Raw genomic sequence first — 16,932 nt, 5'->3', positions numbered from 1 at the left:
AGTCTAAAGGCGTTAAATCGCATGATCTTGGTGGCCAACTTACGGGTCCATTTCTTGAGATGAATTGTTCTCCGAAGTTTTCCCTCAAAATGGCCATAGAATCGCGAGCTGTGTGGCATGTAGCGCCATCTTGTTGAAACCACATGTCAACCAAGTTCAGTTCTTCCATTTTTGGCAACAAAAGTTTGTTAGCATCGAACGATAGCGATCGCCATTCACCGTAACGTTGCGTCCAACAGCATCTTTGAGAAAATACGGTCCAATGATTCCACCAGCGTACAAACCACACCAAACAGTGCATTTTTCGGGATGCATGGGCAGTTGGCCACCAAGATCATGCGATTTAACGCCTTTAGACTATTTTTTGTGGGGCTACGTCAAGTCTAAAGTCTACAGAAATAAGCCAGCAACTATTCCAGCTTTGGAAGACAACATTTCCGAAGAAAATCGGGCTATTCCGGCCGAAATGCTCGAAAAAGTTGCCCAAAATTGGACTTTCCGAATGGACCACCTAAGACGCAGCCGCGGTCAACATTTAAATGAAATTATCTTCAAAAAGTAAATGTCATGAACCAATCTAACGTTTCAAATAAAGAACCGATGAGATTTTGCAAATTTTATGCGTTTTTTTTTTAAAAAAAGTTATCAAGCTCTTAAAAAATCACCCGATATATTTTCTTTTAATTGATTAACTTGTTCGATTTAGAAAATATATTCGAAATTCTTTTCTTATTTATCTCTGAGTGTAAAAAGAGAAGAAATATCCAATCATAAATTCGTTCGTCTTCAATTACATGACATAGACTATTATTATTGTTTTAATATTGTATATGTATACATTGAAAAATCACAAATAAACTGAGCTTTATATATGTATCTATCACAAGCTTGGGTTGCCTGGGTTAACACTTTCTAGCAGAAAGTATGTAGATATGTGATATAGCAATACGGCAGACATTTCTTTCGCTCGCTTGGAACCGTAACAGATTGCGCGGTGCGTTCAACTCGCGTTAAGATGCTTCTTTACAACGTTTTCACATACTGTTCGCCTGCTATGGAACACATGCTGTGACAATGTTACCGATTCCAAGCGCTCTGATAGTGAGCACACATTCACCAACAACTTTATTTGTTTACTGATGCCGACAATAAGGATGCGCATGATGATGATGATGGCCCTGCTAATACTCGTTGATGATTTTGGTACGACTTCCTATTCTTATCACAAACAACACACGCCTCTGCCAGAGCGAACAGAGTGACGAAATAAAAAGGCAATAATTTTGGGGTTTAAGCAGAAAACATATGAGCAGCGCTTTAAACATTCCCCTTCACTAAGGTATCAAAAAAGGTAAAAAATAATAATAACTTTCAACTAGAATTTGCGAATGAAAAGTAACTGAAAATGTATAATTTAAAAAAATATAATTTGGTGTCAATTATAAAGGGTGCTCCATTTAGAGGCTCTCTACTTTTTTAAGGAAAAAACACTGAAACTTCAAATCTCATGGATACTTTTTTTTTACCGTTCGAAAGAACATTCTTTGGCATTTAGTTTTTGAAGATTATCTCTTTCAAATGTTGACCGCGGCTACGTCTCAGATGGTCCTTCCGTTGAGTACAATTTTCAATGTTTCATTCGAGCATTTCGACTGGTAAATGGCAAACGACACGCATAATGTTTTGCTCCAAGACCTGAATCGAAGCGCGATTGTCTGCATAGTTTTAAGACTTTACAAGAAAAAGTCTAACGGTGTCATATCACACGATCTTGCTGGCCAATCGACCGGCACAAAACGTGAAATTAGCTGCTCACCGAAGTGTTCGCTCAATAAATCCATGGATTGATGGGATGTGAGGGAAGTGGCGCCGTTTTGTTGAAACCAAATGTCGCCCATATCACGAGCTTCAGTTTAAAGCATCAAACCGACGGTTATCATGGCGCGATAACGGTCGTGACTGACGGTTTCGTTCTCACCGACATCATTTTTTAAGAAATATGGACCGATGATTCCATCGGCCACCGACAAATCACTCCAAACCGTTGTTTTTTTCTGGATGAAATGGCAGCTCTTGAATCTCTTCAAGATGCTCTTCGTCCCAAATGCGGCAATTATGCTTGTTTATATACTCATTTAATCAGAAATGGGCCTCATTGCTGAACGAAATTTGGCTCGAAAACGTGGGATCTTCTTGGAACTTTTCAAGAGCCCATAAAACGATGCAATGTTGCTTGGGTGAGTTGAGCGGCTTCAGTTCTTGCACAAGCTGTATTTTATACGCTTTCAATTTAAAATTTTAACGTAAAATGCTCCAAGTAGTTCCATACGTGAGTTCGAGCTGCTGCGAACGGCGCCGAATCGACTCTCCGCGGTCTTCGTGTACACTCTTGAATATTATCCAATAATGTATACTGGGTCTCAATGGTGTTGCGTTTAGTACATTCTTTACAAAACATGAATTTTCGTATTAAAGTTGATTTTGAATTTGAAGATTTTGAATTTGAAGATTTTGAAACGTTGCTCAGGTGTAAATCTTTCCATGATCAAATGCCAAACAATAAAACAAAAAAGCATGACAGCTTGACACGACTTACGCGTGATCTGACAAAATGACTATTGAAAAAAGTACCTCTGCTTGGATCACCCGTTACATATTTATATAAAAGTTCAACATGGCAAGCTGAACTTAGCTATGTCGGTCTGTTTAAAAAGAGGAAAAAGGGTTTTTGCGAAATTATTTCATAATTTTTTCAGGAATATCTGTACAGAAGTTAAACACACCCACAAACAACTCGAGCGTACCCTTCTGCGTATAGAAATGGGTCATCAAAGACACAGTTGTCGTACACGCGACGTAGCTCCCACGTTGACAGCCATAACTTCGAAGTCGTAGATAATTTCGTCCATCTTGGAGCATTAACACCAACAACAATTAACAAAGTTCAGCGAATTAAGGGACAACGGCTACGCTGGCTAGGTTATGGCGTCCAAATGAATGAAAACACTCCAGTTCTCAGGGTATTCGACGCAGTACCCACGGGTGAAGCAGAGGAAGAAAAGACCTCCACTCCGTTGGAAGGACCAGGTGGAGAAGGACCTGGCTTCGCTTGGAATATCCAATTGGCGCCACGTAACGAAAAAAGAAACGTCTGGCGCGCTGTTGTTAACTCGGCTATAATCGCGTAAGCGGTGTCTACGCCAATAAAGAAGAAGAATCTACGCTTTCTCTAGGGCTAAAGGGGTAGCCTATGAATTAGCTTGGGTTGTCGGTAATTATTCGTACTATTTCGAGGTTAGAATTCTAAGTTAAGAAAAATTAAACAGGGTTTCCGGAAAGCGGTATCCTCTCCCCGCTACTGTGTAAATTCTATATTTCGAAACTCTCTCACCAACAAGAGTGAATATCTATCACCTCATATACAGATGATTGTATGTACAATGAAATATGCTTGGATTATCCTAGGGAAATCAAGATATCATTTATTGATTGCATAGACAGGATAGAAAAATTATCAGTCCTTTCTACGTTCGTAATTAACTTCAGGCACGCACTGACCGTCATTCATCCCTGTCCTGGCTCAGGAACTAATCCCTTGGCGGCAGAGAGTGGGAGATGACCAACGTGGTATAAAATCTGGGTCCCACTTTGATTTCCACTCTTCGGTGAAAGCAGCATGTGGGCCTGACTGTAAAGAAAACTTCAAAAGCTCTCATGATGCGCAATCGACTTGCAGGTAAATCATAGGGCTGCAAGCCAAGGAATATTAGGTGAATGTACACCATTGTCGGGAGACCGTTCATTGCGTATAAGGCGATGGCATGGGCTTCAAAAGCATCGCAGACTTGCGTACGTGCCCGACGGCTGCACTGGAAATCATGCCTAAACTCACACCGCTTCAATCAATCAGCCAAACATAGAATGTTTCCAATGACAGAAGAAGGGTTTGGCAGAGGAAAGGTAATCTCGTACCAGCAAATGAAGGTCTTAAGTGATGATATACCCCCATTACTTAGCATTACCAAAATTATGAACTTCACCGGGAAGATTAAAGTTACCATGGGCAGTAAGGCTGAATGTTATGATTTCACGCTCGACCTGCTGCTAAGAGATATCACAATCAAATCAGCTGATAGACTGCACACCAGACTAGTTTGCGTATATGTATACAGACGAACAGACGGACATACATGGCTAAATCGACTCAACTAGTCACGCTGATCATATATAAATATGTACATACATATATGTATGTAGGTACGTATATTAAAGGGCTGTTGTTGTTAATATAGCGGGTACCAAGTCCCCGTTAGGATGGTAAGGATTAGTTAAGATGTCGACGACGTCATCCAACGGAAAGCCTAAGAAACGTGCTGTTTCGACGGGGTCGGACTACAGGGAGAGGGGTGTCAGGTGACTGGGTTTGGTGGGGCATATAAAGAGGTGGCCAGTATCATGCCGAGACTCATTGCACGTAGGACATATGTATATTGTATATGTCGGGGTTATTTTGGATAAGTAGGAGTTTAACCTGCTACATTATCAAGAACGAAGCTACGCAAGGGTTATTCTCGTTTCTCGCAGCAACTCGAGCTCTTCGTCTGCAATGGGTGCTGATTTGACTCCGAGTACGCCATTCAATGGAAGGGAGTCGGTGAAGTTGTTGATGGCTCTACTGTGAATGACGGTCAGTGCTTGTCGGAAGTTTGTCACGTCCGAAGTCTGGTCGATGTATTGTGTGATGTCTTCGACGTAGTTGAGGAACGACATCTTGATGTTCCTAGAAGGTAATTTCCGCGAAAGCATCTCAGCAGGAACTGCGTGGAGAGGAGTTCATTATGCTCCTTAACTAGACTCTTCGACGTTTCCTTCAGGGCGTTGCATACTTCTTATACCCTCAGGGTATACAAATTAAATCAAAATACTGCGTTTTTAGTACATCTTTCAGATGTTTTGTGAACTCTTAAATAAAATCTAGCAACATTTATTATATCAGTAAAAAATAACACATAAGCCAAATATAAATACAATCACGCTTAAAATTATAAAAAAAAATAGTAATTTTCATTCCATTGTCATATCATCTGGTATTTCTGAATCTTCAACTGTGCGGCTTGCCGGTATATATACTTTAAAAGCAAATTTAGATTTAACAAAAGATCCTGTGTTAAGCACCGTGCAACCATGTTGTGTTGTTGAGAAACTTTGGCATGAATCGCCAATAACAACCAAATCCGGCAATGGATACAACCACAAAGCTGAATCAAAATCCCAATGCACAGGCATAGCAATCGGGTGTATAGGCGTTAAATGATTTTGACATATCAAAGTACGCGCAAAATGTTGTTCGATATTATCTGTGTCAGGTGGGAAGTGTAGCGTGTTGCGGCAGAACTTTGCCATTAAATCCAATTTACAAACGACAATTTGTTGCGTACAATACTGTAGTCGACAAGGGTTGGTTGCTAAAATTGTTCGTGGCCATGCTTTACGCAAACCAGTTGCGAGCGTTTCAGGTAGTGAGGCACGGGGCAAAATATTCGGAGCTGTTGGATCTTCGCAAGAAGGTATAATTATCAAATCCGTTTGCTTTTTCAGCTGATCGCAACCAGCCGCCAATGAACCTAGTGCAGTTAAATTCTGAGATAGTGAATGATAATTGCTATTGGAAGCAGCGAATGGTCCCATTAGCACTATAGCAACAGGTGGGCATGAATCATAACCCACAAATAACATACGCAATCTCTCTAAAACAACTGGGTTGTCTAGACGAACATCGGACAGAAAAACAAGTGTGGCCTCAGTATTTGTACTTTCCAGCTCTTGTAGACGTGTGGAATATTTCAGTAACTTCACCGATTCTCCACCCCAACTATTTTGTGTACCAAAAAATGCCCTCGAACTAGTCGCTGCCTCCGCAGGTGGAAACCCTAAGCCATCAACTGAAATCGAATAAGTTTAATACAAATATTACTTAAATTACCTTTCAGCATACTGACCTTTAAGGATGCCATTATTGTATGAACCTTCAGCTAAGACGAAACATCCCTCACAAAAGAAACCAGAGTGGAAACGTGTTCCACTTAAGTCCAATTCAATACTACCCGTAGGATCTTCTATGTAAAATTTTCCTTCTTTCAGCTGTGTCAATAGACCAAGTATAACTGCTTCTTTTACCGATGATGTTGCAAGCAAGTTCTCTGCATATTGCAATTTGAATTTTTTCACTTGAGACTCTACTGAAACTCCTCCCTGTATTATAGCTGGTGCAAACAACTCGTGACGCAACGTCTTTTGCAGTAACATTGCATATCTCTCTCGCATATGACCTGCTTTTAAAGCTGGACGTGTCAATATGGTGCGTAAATTCTTATTTGGCTCGAATTTTTTATTTTGTGCATTGTAGTGGTAGCGTGGCACTTTGAACGCATCGATAACCGAAAAAATTGTCTCACCCTCGTCCAAACCTACACGATTTATTTCATTGATAGCCTTTTCCAGAGCTCCTCGCTCCACTTGTGTCGTCTGTAAACGCTGACCTTGCAAATTTTCAGTGATAACAGTTAACCATTTTTCACGTTCTCCATCATCGAATGGAAGAAGTTGCTCCGCCAAATAAGCACTATTTTCAGACCGTATAAGAAATCCGCTTAATTTGAAGGAATTAGTTATTTTTCTTTTAAGCTTCGTTATATCATCCATTTTGTTGATTACTATTCAATATTGAATATGTTTTAAGTTATGTGAATTATAAAATTAATGTTTGTCATGAGAATAGGTTTAATATTTACATTTAAGAAAGTGGCGCCAAAAATATGAGTAAAAAGTGCGACCAAACAATAACCTGAGCTTTTATATGTTCATATACAAAATATACTTTTTCATTTATTACAGAATGCTTTATTTATTTACTATAAAATCAAAGCCAGTAGTATGCAATATAAATACAAATTTAAAGAAATTTGTTTCAGTAAATGTTGTGTATTTAAAGAAATTGAATTCCTATTTATAAATGGACATCACTGTTTTTCCAATTTGTCAGCACTATTTCACAGCTGTTTTATATACATCTGATTGGATACAATAGCAAAGAAAATTGCTCATTAAACAATTATATACAAACGATTTACAACTTTTGGCGAGATATTTCTTAACTCTAAAAATGTTGGAAACTTGTCAAAGGCGTCACATGCTACTAGGGCTCAGCCTATTAGTGGCTGCAACAGTTATAGTTCTCATTATCGAGTCGCGTTTTCCTGACAGTGAGAATACTCGACGCTCGCGAGCTCAGCAGTTCGTCATCGAAAACAATTCCACATGCTGGCAGCGCGAGGAATATAGTGTCATACAGGAATGTCATCCGTGCACCGAATTTGATATTGTAAGCAAAAGCCTTGGTGTATGCATACACACGCACTACAAGGAAGTTCTACGTTGTAAAAGTGGTGAAACTGTGACGCGTAGCTGTGATCGTGTCGCGCTTATTGACCAGCGTAATTTCATTAAATTTGAGATTACATGCTTTTGTATAGGCTCACTTAGCTATCTGGTTTCATATGCTAGAGATCGAATATTATCACGAAGAACGCATTTAAAGATTGAACGACAATTGAACCGCATGCAATAACATTAAGAGGTTTGTCTACGATTGAAACTCCGAACTCAAATTCTAATAACAATTGACGTTTACAAATTTTAGTAATGCATCTTTTGGCTACTGGAATATGGATGTGTATGTATTAAAGTTATGAGATTTTAACGATAAGTTAAGTGTATTAAGAATAATTTGTTACGAACGTAATGCTGATTAAAATTTAAGAATGCTACTTCCAGATTCTTGATTAAAATTAATAACGATATCATCTTAAAAATGGTTAATTATGGTATTCTATATTAAACTTAAACGTTTATTTAAGTGAATAGAAATATGTTTTTGTGGTGTTTATGTAAATGTGTGCACATATATTTGTATAATAATAATATAAAAGCTTCCAAAAGGGATGCTAACTATAAATTTACTAAATGGGATGCATCCTAGATTATATAAGAATAAGTAAGATTGTAAATTAAGTATAGTTCAATTAACATTTTCGAATAAAATAAATTTAAAGAGACATTTCGTCAAAAACATAATACGTTCGAACCCAAACATTCGATATCCTCTACTTCCGACGTACGAGTAATGTTTTTGTAACCTATTCTAAGATAACAGTTTGCAAATTTCAATGTTAATTTGGGTGCATAGAAGGTGCTTCAATAGCTTGGTATAAGTTGATATTGCTCTTCGATATCCTTCCTTGGCTCTTTTTATATGAATAACTTATTTTCGCCAATCCGGAATTAAATCCGGCTCAACAATCATTGTGGAGGCATTGCTTAGCTGCATTGAGACATTTTCACTGCCCACCATTCCACTCGAATCCATTGAGGAGTCTTCGCATTTCGAATCAACGCTGTTGCCATTTCCGCTCTTCAAAGAATTATCTGTCATTGGTAGCGGCTTAGCTACGCCTATGCGCACTACTCCTTTGGGTGCACCCTTTAGTGCTTGAACTGCTTGATCTAAAGAAGCATTTTCCAAATTAATAGAATTGACAAATAACAGACGATCTCCGGGTATAAGACGCCCGTCTAATTGTGCTACTCCGCCCGGCACAAGAGACCTTATAACAATTAGCGTGTCGTTTGGATCTAACGGGTCTTGGTAGTCTAGTATGGAGAAGCCCAAACCACGATCGCCCTTGACCAGTTCTATAATCTGCGGCTCGGACGACCACATTGCAAGTCCTGTAAGTGGCTCTAGTGAGCGTGATTTCAGCTTGTTGAACGAGTCGTCGTTGACCGAACCTGCAGTGGCCAAGCTGCCATCGGATTTGGCTTTCACCAAACGATCAGAAGTCGGCATTAAATTCTCAAAATTGCTACTCAATTTTTTTAAGGTATCATCTGAGAATGGCATTAAAGCATTCTTGCCTCGGCCGCAGACCATGCGTACATCTTGTGGCAACTCCTTGAGTATAGCAACTACTTCCAAATGATTCATTCCAAGCAAACGTTCGCCATTCACTTCCAATAATTCATCACCAGATCGAAGAACACCGTTTACACCAACAGGGCCATCAGCCAATATTGAACGGATATAATGATGAGGCCGAACTTCACGTCCACCTTCAACATCAACAGTTCCTTCCAAAGAAATTCCTAAACCACCGACCGCAAACTTTTTAATCTGGGCAACTATCACATCAACGTCGGGACCGACAATCTTTTTCCATTTGCGTATGATTTCCTGTTCAACATCTGGAGTTAACTCAGGATCAGTATAGTATTTGTGCCGAGAAATTAAAGTTGAATTCTTAGCATGCATTGGTTCCTTTAAAAACAAAAGTTAAGTGAAATATCAATAACCACTAACGGTTTTACTTACTTCTACTTCAGTTAATTCACTTTCAGACTTTCCAATCGAACCTATGGAAACGTCTGTAGGTATAATTTTGGGTGTGCCATCAATGGAGTCACGTACTGCTATCATTTTTTTGCCTGATCCAAAACTACTTAAAGTAGTTGTAGGTATTGACGTAGTAGTTGCCGGCGTGACAGACATAAATGAATCTGGGACGGTGGCCGATGACAAATTAGAAATACCATCAAAAGATAGGTCATGCGAATCTTCTGCGAGGTGAGTCGCATATTGTGTTTTAGCCACAGACGATGTTCGTTGTGATGTGACTGGAGTAATGGGAGAAGGCAAATTAACTCTTGAAGGTGTTGACGGAACACTTGGTATTTTATCATTGGCAGCAATAGCCTGTTGCAATTGTTCGTACTTTGGACCACGTAAGTAACGCTCCAAGCGTAAATTAACTACTTGTCCTGATTTCTTGAGCAACTCTACCGCTTGGTGATTCGAGAAACCTTGCAACGATTGACCATCCACCTCAATAATGCGATCATTAACGCGAATACGTCCACTCATATCCGCAGCTGATCCTGGTGAAACGCTCTTTACAAATATACCTGAAAGTTCTTCTTTTTCGCAGACATAGCCAGCTATAGTAATACCGAGACCATTCATGTCTTTAGTTAATTCAACTTGTAGTTTCTCAGTTTCGGGTAAATCCAAAAATTCAACTAAATCGATAGTCGGTACTGCCATTGGTGGACGTTTAGAAATATCATCCGAACGGTAAATAAATCTTTCATCTTCTGTTGTAGTTTGTGGCGTAGACGCAGTAGAACTTTCACCGAAAATCTCCGGATAACCAGTAGAAATTAAGTACCGTTCTAACTCCACAGGATCCGCTAAAACTCGCGTGGGTACTATAGCACTTCCAGGTTCTAGTGTAAATTGTCCAGGCGATGACTGCTCCATAGGACGCGCCACTACGAGGCGCACGTGCGTACCTGATTGCCGCAGTACTGCTGCCACCTGCTCAGACACCATATCATGCAAGTTTACATCACCGATTTGCAAAATATGATCTCCAGAACGCAAGCGTCCATCACGATCTGCAACCCCACCTGGTAAAATAGTCTTCACAGTCACACCTGATGTGCGTGCACCAATTATTCCGAACCCAAGACCAGTACCATCATTAACCAACTCAATGGCCTGTATTTGAGCATAGTCTGCAGCGAAAAGATCGCTTGTTATTTTGGAATTTTGAGAATGTGGACGTCCTTGTTCGTCGGATTCGATTGCTCCCGTCAATACAGAAGGTGTCAGTTGTCCACTCCCTGGACTACTTGGACCCGAATGAGGAGAAAGTGGTGCAGACGAAAAATCATACATAACATCACCACCGTTAATACTCAACACCAAATTTCCAGCCACGTCGATATCAAAATCATTGGGAAGCATTGATGGATGTTGCGCTAACTGAGCATTTAATTCGGAAAGGGAATCCTGTACGTGAACAATTGTACGAAAAACTGGATCCTGTAATAAATCTAAAATTGTTTTAAGGCTCTCGGCAGTTTGCAGTTGCAATTTCGGATCTTCAGATTCATCGATGCCCTTCTTAACAGCTTCGATTTGCTGCAGGGCACTAGAGATGTCCGCTCCCAAATGCATTGGAATGTAGTATTGTATCCGCACAAACAGAAATAAAATATTTTAACACGAATATATTTGATTTTTATCTATACAATTTTCAGAAGACAGAAATTTTCCAAATTTTTTCTTTTTTCTGCTTAGCTAATTAAATTTAAAAATGTGCTGCCAAGTTTTATTAGAAATAGTATTGCCATTTCAAGCTATTTGCTTTGTTTTTTCTTTCACCTTTGAACCACTATTCGTAAATATTTGTATAAAAAAATCACATAAGGCGAATTACACAGGAATTCGTCGTGGTAAGTCACCTTTTACGGATAACCCTAGTTTCAGAGGTACGATATTTGATCAAAAAGGTTTCAAAGCAAGCGATAAAAGTTATAATGGGTGAGACATTTAACTACGAAGGGTAATAACGTTATAAGCTCGTTATAAGAAGCATGAATAATGTATGGTTTCAAGTGTCTGTTATAGATGTTGCGGCATTCCTGTTAAGAATTCTGCTGAGTTGACCGTTCTTGACCGGATACCGGATAAAAGTGCGGGTCCGTTCCGATTATGTAGACCCGACTGTTGTCTGAACGGTTTCCGCCGCATTCCTCCTTTGGCTGGAAGCAATAATAATAATAATATGCTACAATGCAGCAATCCCACATTGTTGAGCCGAAATGGGATTTCTGACGTCCATAAGAACTTGTATGTTATCTGCGACGAGCCACTGCCTCGAACTTGTTCGTTCTAGTAACAGTAATTCATAATCTGCTTGTTGATGAAAATCACAAAAGTTTTTGTTTTCAACGAAAGTCAATTGGTTTGCTCAAATATTCAATATCGAAAACATAAATTAGTTTGTAATAACAAATTGGAGCATTCCATTATCAGCCCACATGAATCGCACAGAACTCGATTACTATGCAGTATTAAATGTGCCTCATGATGCGCCCAAGGAGAGTATAACGTTGGCGTATCGAAAATTGGCCATACAGCTGTGTCCCCATCGCGATCCAAAGTATGAACGTGACTTCGTTCCTCTTTTGGGACCAACACATATGGAACCGTTGTCAACTAATCGCCAATGGGAATATATTAACATGGCCTATGATGTTTTAGGTAATACCAACACCATTAAAATACAAATATGACACAACGTTTGTAAGACATAAAATTGTAGGAAACGATTTGTATCGAGCCATCTATGATCGTTTCGGTGAGGCTGGACTTTTTCAAGGCATTCAATTGCCTAACGGTTACTTTCCGCCTTACCAATATCATGGTGATCATATGAAAGTATATCATAACGTTTTTGGCAGCTACTCGCCTTACGCAAATATCATCGACATCGTTACGAACCCACCTTTGCTCTATTCTACATTGGAACATGGCATTGGAGTGCGTAAGAAAGACCCGCCGGTAGAGAAAATTATTTATTTGGAGTTAGAAGAAGTATTCAAAGGTTGTACGAAATTAATGCATGTCTGGAGGCAAGAGTTCATTGACACGAAGGAAACACGCACAGAGAAAAGGTAATGCAAACTATTTTAAACGCCTACAAAGATTATATTTTTGGTGCTTAGAAAGAAAACTCTTAAACTCAAAATACTACCAGGCACCACCCAAGGTACACGATTTTGCTTTAAGGAGGAAGGTGACCGCAGTCCCACGAAAATACCAGCAGATATTATATTTATAACAGCTGATAAACCACATCATCTATTTGAGCGCAGCCACCATCATGATTTAGTCTATACCCATAACATAACTTTAAGGGACGCGCTTGTCGGGTTTAGCTTCACAATTAACACATTAGATAAGCGTGCTCTGAAAATAAACGTGTCCGATGTGGTATATCCTGGCTATGTGAAAATTATGCCAAAGGAGGGACTTCCAGTTTGTGAAAATTTACCCATTGCTCCTGATATGAGACCCGCTGGATTGAAGAAAAAGAAGTTCGGCGATCTAATTATAAAGTTTCAAGGTAAGGGTGAAATAGGAAATAGATTTTCGCATGGTTATGAGACGCAGTTACATTGGATATAACATATGTATGTACATATATAGTTTTTGTACGAAAAACCGAAAGTTTATCTGGTATCGATAAGCTGGAGGGCCGCAATAAATGGTGTAGCACTCTTTAAGTAAACTATTTTCAATAAAAAAAAACGAATTTTGCCAAAACAACTAGGCCGGGACTTTTGAATTGACTTGATACATACAATGTTGCTCATACGACGTGGCGTACTATAAGAATACAGTACATTTGATGCATAACTTTAACTGCCTATAATTTTTAAAGGAATATTTTTATGAAAAAAATATCAAGGTCTGTTTTGTAGAGCGGAGAATTTCATATTGAACTATCTTCTCTTCAAAGTTGTAGTTTAATTTTCTTTGGAGATAAAAAATTTATTGTAAAATATCAAAAGAATCCCATATAAAATATATAAGAAGAGTAAAATTAGTCTGGGTTTAAGTTGAAAATAAAGAGCTTGTTTACATTGGATCTGTTTGCTCGTTCAAAAACAATCAGAAATACTTTCTTTGTAGAAAGTTGACTTGTATTGCTGTTTTATGGTCATAACTCAAATTTGTTCTTTAAAGACTCGTACATAGTTAAAGTTTATGTGATTACTTCTAATTGGTGCGTTCTTTTCAGTTGAATATCCGCGAATTATGACACATAAAATGCGGAATATAACTAAGGAATTCTTCGATGAATTAGAAGATTTGGAAGTAGAAGCTGAAGATGCTCCACACCCTATTCACATACTTATGCGAAAGAGAGGAGGAAGAGGCAAACTCTAAGCTGAGAGGTCGGGAGTAACAACCCATTCAACAAATACGCGAACATAACGGTGTTTTCGAAATGTGTATTTTTATTATTTTTTGTTTTAAATTCAACGATGTTAAGTTGTTTTCGGAAACCTGATTTTATATTTTTATACATGTACATATATCACAAAACTTATAATCGATCGGAAATTTACAGAAAAAACTTTGTTCTGAAATAAAACAAAACTTTACACAGTTAAATATCATGTCGCTAAGCAGGGTTGCAAATTTTTTATTTCTAAAATTTTGCATTAACAATAAGATTTCAAATTCTCCAAAACGATGGAATTAAAAATTGAAAATTAGTGTGTGACATAATACCGACATATCAGCACGCTGGCAATTCAAAATTAAAAAGTCCAAAAGTTTTTTTCAATCAATTTGCTGTTGCGTAAGCTGTATAGACGAAAAAGCCATCTATTATCGCTCTATAGCATTGACATAATAATATGGTAGGCATCATTTCTGAAGAAATAGGGACCAATGATTCCTTCTGCTCATAGAGCAAACAAAAGAGTGACTCTCAGAGCAGTGTTTTCATCGATTCGGACGAAATGTCCTAGCCACCGTAGCCGCTGTCTCTTAATTTGCTGGACTATGTCAATGTCGTCGAATATCTCGCACAGCTCATCGACTGCCAATGCGCAAAGGACCATGAATCTTCAGCCGTACTAATCTCTCGAAAACTCGTAACGCCGACTCATTAGATGTTGATGATGAATGACTTGTAGAACTTGATTTTAGTGCGTCCAGAGGGAACTTTACTTCTTAATTGCATGCTCAGGCCGAGGTAGCACCTGTTGACAAGAGTTATTCTGCGTTGGATTTCGAGTCTGACCTTGTTGTTGGTGTTAGTTCTGGTTCCAAGATAGACGAAATTATCTACGACTTCAAAGTTATGACTGTCAGCAGTGACGTGAGAGCCAAGTCGCGAGTACGACGACTGTTTGTTTGATGACAGGAGATATTTCGTCGTGCTTTCGTTCACTACCAGATCCATTTGCTTCGCTTCTTTATTCAGTCTGGAGAAAGCAGAACTAACGGCGCGATTGTTGAGGTCAATGCTATCAATATCATCGGCGTACGTCAGTATTTGTACACTCTTGTAGTATAAATATACATATTACTCGTATACCATCCCTATTCAGATCTGAAGCTCAAATTATTTTTTAGGAGTAGATTGAAGTAGTCGCAAGAAATACTTTCATTGGTAGTCGCCTTGTCTGAAACCTCATTTGGTATTGAACGGTTCAGAGAGGTCCTTCGCGACCCTGACGGAACTTTTGGTGTTACACTACGTTAGTTTACACATCCGTTTGAGATTTGGCGCATGGTGAATATCTGGTCAGTTGTTGATTTTCCAGACTTAAAGTCACACTGATAAGGTCCAATCAGTTTGTTGACGGTGTGCTTTAATCTTCCACACTGTATGCTCGTTAGAACCTTATATGCAATGTGGACTAAGCTTATCCCACAGTTGTTGGCGCAGATTGTGGGGTCTCACTTTTTGTGGATTGCGCAGAGCACACTTAAATTCCAATCGTCGGGCATGCTTTTGTCTGACCATATTCTACAAAGAAGCTGATGCATGCTCCTTATCAGTTCTTCGCTGCCATGTTTAAATAGCTCGGCCGGCAATCCATCGATCACCGTCGCTTTGTTGCTCTTCATGTATGTAATTATGTATTACTTTATTGAAAACCACCCGTTTCGTACCGATGTTTTCAAAGTGAGCCCAATTTTTTTAACGATTGTTTCGCTAAAGTAATTTGATTTTTTTTTTAAGAAAACTAGAATAAATGGATAGTTGTAGATGTGTGAGTAAGTAGATAAGTTAAAAATATATTTATATGTATTTCAAAAAATTCGTTTAAATCTTATGCAATTAATATTACAAAAAGTAATAAACTCAAATAAATACACTCATACATATATGCATTTATATATACATACATATATATAAATTCTTTCTTTGTAACAATTTTCGTTTTAAATTTGCCGTTTATCATGCATGTACAGACAAATGTTTGACATGCAAACGCATGTTTTTAACATGAAACTGCATGTTCTGCATTTACATTTAATTCACATAAATTTGACTACTTTCAATTGTCTAGAGAAGTTGGAGTATAATATTATTCGATAATTAAATATTTAAATGGCACATTCATGATCATAGACTTTTTTTTATTGTTTTCACTTAAGTTAAAAATTTATTATTTATTTATTTTTGTCTATTGGAATTTGTTTCTTTTGACTTTTGCTCCAGTTTCCACGTGTTTTTAATGCAAGTGCAGCAGACAAAGTTTCTTTTTATTAAGTTTTACTGCTAATGCTTATATGTAGTGTGATGTTTAATTATTTTTGTTTTATAAATATACATACTCATGTCTGGGACTTTGATGAAGTTGTTGTGGCGTTAACTAAAACCATCGTATAATACATTTGTATGTATAATATTAAAGTTTTTCTTATAACCAATTTTTTTGTGAGAATTTTTCTCTAAATTTAAAAAGATAACACAATGCAACCATTTTCCGATCAAAAAGCTGTCATCTTGCATGCCTATAGAAACTCAACCCCAGACTCCGCTTGACATTTCGCCATGGATACAGCTCAGGTGTGCCTTTGTTTGCATCTTATCATGACATTTGCTTTTTAAATTCGCTTTCTAACCTTAAATGGCATAGCTTTTCAGTTTACTTAGACCCTTAAACCAGGAAAAGTGTCATCGAAAAATTAAAAATATGTCGAAAAAAATTATATACATAAGCATCAATATTCTCTCCTCTCGCTTTTTCGCGGCTAATTGAAAAAATATTACACTCGTTTAAATCAATTTCGCAATTTTGTTTACATTTAATTTTTTTACGAGTATTTCTTCTCAGTTGTACTTTTTTAATTTTGCTTTATTTTGATATTTTTGTATCCTTTAGCGATTAAAAGCAATTTCATTCATTGCATTCTCGTGTTATATCTCCACATATATACACTTCACTATAATTTTATACTAATTTTGATCAAATTGTTTGCATACTGTTATTTTGAAC

General features: G+C 38.1%; 4 protein-coding genes across 4 annotated transcripts; 2 read left to right on the top strand and 2 right to left on the bottom strand.

Moving 5' to 3' along the window:
* Positions 1-4,968: 4,968 nt before the first annotated feature.
* On the bottom strand, positions 4,969-6,713 carry LOC120776765 (DNA polymerase epsilon subunit 2). Its single transcript, XM_040107728.1, has 2 exons — positions 6,000-6,713; positions 4,969-5,942 (listed from the first exon to the last, which is right to left on the bottom strand). The coding sequence occupies exons 1-2, from the start codon at positions 6,700-6,702 to the stop codon at positions 5,065-5,067; spliced, it is 1,581 nt and encodes a 526-aa protein (XP_039963662.1). The 5' UTR covers positions 6,703-6,713; the 3' UTR covers positions 4,969-5,064.
* Positions 6,714-6,930: 217 nt separating this feature from the next.
* LOC120776766 (protein JTB) lies at positions 6,931-8,133 on the top strand. Its single transcript, XM_040107729.1, has 2 exons — positions 6,931-7,636; positions 7,700-8,133. Exon 1 carries the CDS (start codon positions 7,163-7,165, stop codon positions 7,625-7,627), a length of 465 nt encoding a protein of 154 aa, XP_039963663.1. The 5' UTR covers positions 6,931-7,162; the 3' UTR covers positions 7,628-7,636; positions 7,700-8,133.
* Positions 8,125-11,176, bottom strand: LOC120776764 (patj homolog). Its single transcript, XM_040107727.1, has 2 exons — positions 9,428-11,176; positions 8,125-9,373 (listed from the first exon to the last, which is right to left on the bottom strand). The coding sequence occupies exons 1-2, from the start codon at positions 11,072-11,074 to the stop codon at positions 8,321-8,323; spliced, it is 2,700 nt and encodes an 899-aa protein (XP_039963661.1). The 5' UTR covers positions 11,075-11,176; the 3' UTR covers positions 8,125-8,320.
* A 605-nt stretch (positions 11,177-11,781) lies between these two features.
* On the top strand, positions 11,782-14,526 carry LOC120777695 (dnaJ homolog subfamily B member 13). The gene is made up of 4 exons (XM_040109169.1): positions 11,782-12,163; positions 12,225-12,576; positions 12,628-13,028; positions 13,707-14,526. The coding sequence occupies exons 1-4, from the start codon at positions 11,941-11,943 to the stop codon at positions 13,853-13,855; spliced, it is 1,125 nt and encodes a 374-aa protein (XP_039965103.1). The 5' UTR covers positions 11,782-11,940; the 3' UTR covers positions 13,856-14,526.
* Positions 14,527-16,932: the final 2,406 nt, after the last annotated feature.

This window comes from Bactrocera tryoni, chromosome 5, assembly GCF_016617805.1.
Source record: "Bactrocera tryoni isolate S06 chromosome 5, CSIRO_BtryS06_freeze2, whole genome shotgun sequence".
NCBI lineage: Eukaryota > Metazoa > Arthropoda > Insecta > Diptera > Tephritidae > Bactrocera > Bactrocera tryoni.
The sequence above is the reverse complement of the archived record's forward strand: the minus strand, read 5'-3'. Positions and strand labels throughout refer to the sequence as shown.